General features: G+C 46.4%; 1 protein-coding gene across 1 annotated transcript; it reads left to right on the top strand.

Annotated features, from left to right (window-relative positions):
- The first annotated feature begins 708 nt into the window (after nucleotides 1-708).
- Nucleotides 709-2,516, top strand: her6 (hairy-related 6). Its single transcript, XM_071513491.1, has 4 exons — nucleotides 709-993; nucleotides 1,165-1,260; nucleotides 1,418-1,505; nucleotides 1,741-2,516. The coding sequence occupies exons 1-4, from the start codon at nucleotides 886-888 to the stop codon at nucleotides 2,283-2,285; spliced, it is 837 nt and encodes a 278-aa protein (XP_071369592.1). The 5' UTR covers nucleotides 709-885; the 3' UTR covers nucleotides 2,286-2,516.
- The last annotated feature ends 988 nt before the right edge of the window (nucleotides 2,517-3,504 follow it).

Here is a 3,504-nt window from a genome sequence, read left to right on the forward strand (position 1 = left end):
TTTTGAGCCGAGGAATTAATTTGGGCTACGCGGCGCAGCCTAGCCTACATATGAGTTAGAATGTAACTTTGGTTTGTGGAGACAGAGGGGACAGAAGTGTGTAATCAGCTCAAGGCTGAATGAAAGTTCACTTGATTGTGTTATTTTGGATTCAGCTGATAATGACTGTCTGGAAGGTTTTATTTTGAACCTGTGGATCAAACATGCCAAGATGTATTATTATTATTGTTATTATATTAGTATTATTATCATTGTTATTATTAGTAGTAGTAGGCTAGTAGTAGTAGTTGTATATTTGGGCTTGTGTTATTTTTCATTATTATTTTATTTTCTTATTTCCATCCCGTGCTGTTGCCCTAAACTTGCAGATGGAAGCAGTCCTCCTGTGCTGGTCGGCGGTGGCCGGTCAGCGGCTCCAGTGTTAATATGTAAACGGAATGATGATTGAAGATTGAAGGCAGTTCCCCGGCTGTGCCCTGAACCCGGGCCGCGCGCCATTGGCCGCCAGCTCCAACGGCCAAACAACCAATGGGAGGGCGCCGACCACGAGCCGTCCTCCCCTCGGGCCGCGTGTCCCTCGCCCTGATTGGTGGAAAGTTACTGTGGGAAAGAAAGTTTGGGAAGTTTCACACGAGCCGTTCGCGTGCAGTCCGAGATATAAATAAGAGCCACACGCGGGGAGCCAACAGACAGACTCTGCATCCGCTCCTAACCGCTGCTGCCGCTCGCATCACTCCAACGGATTTTAACTTGGTATATCTCAGGATATTTTTGCGGGGACTTTTGAGTGTCACAAGCAGAAAGAAGCAGCGTATTCCTCGCCCTTTTCCCTACATCACTGGATCGTAATTTGTCGTCGTTTTGTGGGATATTTCCGACAAGAAGATGCCTGCCGATATGATGGAAAAAACCTCCTCCTCTCCGGTCGCTGCAACCCCGGCTAGCATGAACACAACACCCGATAAACCCAAGACAGCTTCCGAGCACAGAAAGGTTGGTATAAATATACAACATAATGGCTTTTCCTCTCTCTCATCTGACACAAAGCAATGTTATGTCGCTCAACATTACGCACAAGCTCCTCGCTCCAAACCGGGGACTTTTTACGCACGAAGCAAGAGCGAGAATTTTAACGTTTTCTGTCATTTTATTTTTTTAATTTAGTCGTCCAAGCCGATTATGGAAAAGAGGAGAAGAGCCAGAATCAACGAGAGCTTGGGGCAACTGAAAACACTCATCTTGGATGCGCTCAAAAAAGATGTGAGTACTCAAGCGTTGTTCTCATTATAAAGAAATTAACTCCCTCCTTCGTGTATTCACTGCATAATGGAATGACCAAACAACCCCACAAAATGATTATGATCCTGGGAGAAAGTAGGCTAGTAACCCTAACCATGTGTGGTTTGTCCCTCCTCAGAGCTCCAGACACTCTAAACTGGAGAAGGCGGACATCCTGGAGATGACTGTGAAGCATCTCCGGAACCTCCAGAGGGCTCAGATGACTGGTAAGTCACCTTCCCGGCATGATTTGTCCCAGATCCCTGCGGTTTAGATCATGTCAGGCGCTCTGGTCTAGTCTTACAAACCTGGCGCACATCCTCCCTCCAAGCTGCCCTCCTGTTAAATATGCTTACTCGTAGCATCGCTGTTAATTCTTAGACAAAATAAGGCAATATATTCGTATTTGCAGCTGCATTTGGATATGTTTTGACTAACCATCCGTTTCCATTTTCTCTGCAGCTGCCCTGAACACCGACCCGACTGTGCTGGGAAAATACCGTGCCGGTTTCAGCGAGTGCATGAACGAAGTCACCCGGTTCCTGTCCACCTGCGAAGGGGTTAACACCGAGGTCAGGACGCGGCTCCTCGGCCACTTGGCCAACTGCATGACCCAGATCAACGCCATGAACTACCCCAGCCAGCACCAACACCAGCACCAGCACCAGCTGCCCTCTGCCGGGCCCCCGCACCCCTCCTTCGGCCAGTCCATGGTGCAGATCCCCAACTCCTCCCCGCAGGTCCTGCCGATGAACGGGGTGTCCTGCAAAGGGGGCTCCTCCCCGGCCAGCTTACCGTCAGACGCCACCAAAGTGTACGGCGGTTTCCAGATCGTACCTGCTACAGACGGACAGTTTGCATTCCTCATACCCAACGCAGCGTTTGCGCCCAACGGCCCCGTTATCCCCGTGTACGCCAACAGTGTCAGCACGCCGGTCCCCGTGCCGGCTGCGGTTTCCCCCGGAGCCCCGTCAGGCAACTCGGACTCAGTGTGGCGACCCTGGTGAAAGGCGGAGGTGGGGGAAGGACCTATGAAAGACTTTAAAATGACACTTATAGTTCTCTCCTTTTTCAATGTTACAAAAAATTTGGTTTGGATCTGTTTTTTTTGCATTAAATGGAAAGATTATGCACTATATTTGTACAGCCAATAAGGGAGTAAAGTTCATATTGAAATGAGATTTGTATTGTGGAAGTCTGTTCACTGCATTTTTTATATATTTGAGGTGTCTTTTTTTACTGTGTGATGCCAAAGATATGTTCAATGCTCTTATGCTGTTCTTCGTTTTGGAAGACAAATAAATTTGTAAAGATATTAAAATACATGCGCTTGTTCATTCGTCTTTTATCTTTTCCATCAAATAATGTCAGTGTAAATATTGTAGGTGTTATGGTTTTAAACCTGTTAATCAGCAGAATATAGGTAGTTTGGGTCTGAAACAAGACTGCAGGTTTGTCTGCGTGCGTAAAAGCAAACTGTTTCGACCGCTGCATATATTTAATGAGTCTATTTTCCTAACACAACTTTGCCAAACTAGTTCTTTGCATGTAAGAAAGTTGGCAAGTTAGTTAGATCGTTGCCCCGTGGAAATAAAATGTTAATATTCTATCGAGAAGCCTATTAACACACATAATCAACAAGTGTGTTTTTCCAAGTTATCCGTTAAAATATATGTTGCAAACAATGAGAGAGAGAAAATGTCCAAAAACAGACCTGGTGTGCTACTAAAAGCCACTTTTATCATCCAACAGCTTCAGTAATAAGAATTAATTTTAAATATGTGTCAGGATGCTGATGGATTGGAGAGGCTGTCCCGTAATCCGTGAGGTTTCTGGTTCTGTGTTGTCTTATCAGCAGTCACGCGTCCTACTGAAGTGTCCTTGAGCAAGACACTGAACCGTCTACCTGCTTATTCACTGTAAGTCACACTGGGTGAGAGTGTCAGGTAAATGAGAAACTGTAATTGTAAACCTAGTATCTTGATTCAAAGCTATTCAGGCAGCAGACTTGCAGCCTGACTTCACTGCGGAGCCCAACGCCATTGTAATTAATCAGACACCAGAGCTGGACTGTCCTTTGAAGCGCTTTCTCAGGCTGATAGCCCAGTTTCACCTTTCACTGGGGAAACTTGGGGCGCCTTTCAGAGGTCACGTACGCCATCTAGCAACGCGGGGGCGCATTGCAGCCTGATTGGTATTATTGTTTGGATCAATGAATGGAGCGCT

Source organism: Centroberyx affinis, unplaced genomic scaffold (genome assembly GCF_046629955.1).
Source record: "Centroberyx affinis isolate AG114_WGS23_722 - 3 ecotype Tasmania unplaced genomic scaffold, CSIRO-AGI_Caff_v1 ptg007219l_1, whole genome shotgun sequence".
NCBI classification, from domain to species: Eukaryota; Metazoa; Chordata; class Actinopteri; order Beryciformes; family Berycidae; genus Centroberyx; species Centroberyx affinis.

What these genes read in the sequence shown, in the direction of transcription:
- her6 (XM_071513491.1), top strand. Translation starts at nt 886, where the DNA reads ATGCCTGCCGATATGATGGAAAAAACCTCCTCCTCTCCGGTCGCTGCA. An exon ending in CAGCTTCCGAGCACAGAAAG is followed by an intron (nt 994 to 1,164) that starts GTTGGTATAAAT and finishes TTTTTAATTTAG; the next exon opens with TCGTCCAAGCCGATTATGGA. An exon ending in CCAGAGGGCTCAGATGACTG is followed by an intron (nt 1,506 to 1,740) that starts GTAAGTCACCTT and finishes TTTTCTCTGCAG; the next exon opens with CTGCCCTGAACACCGACCCG.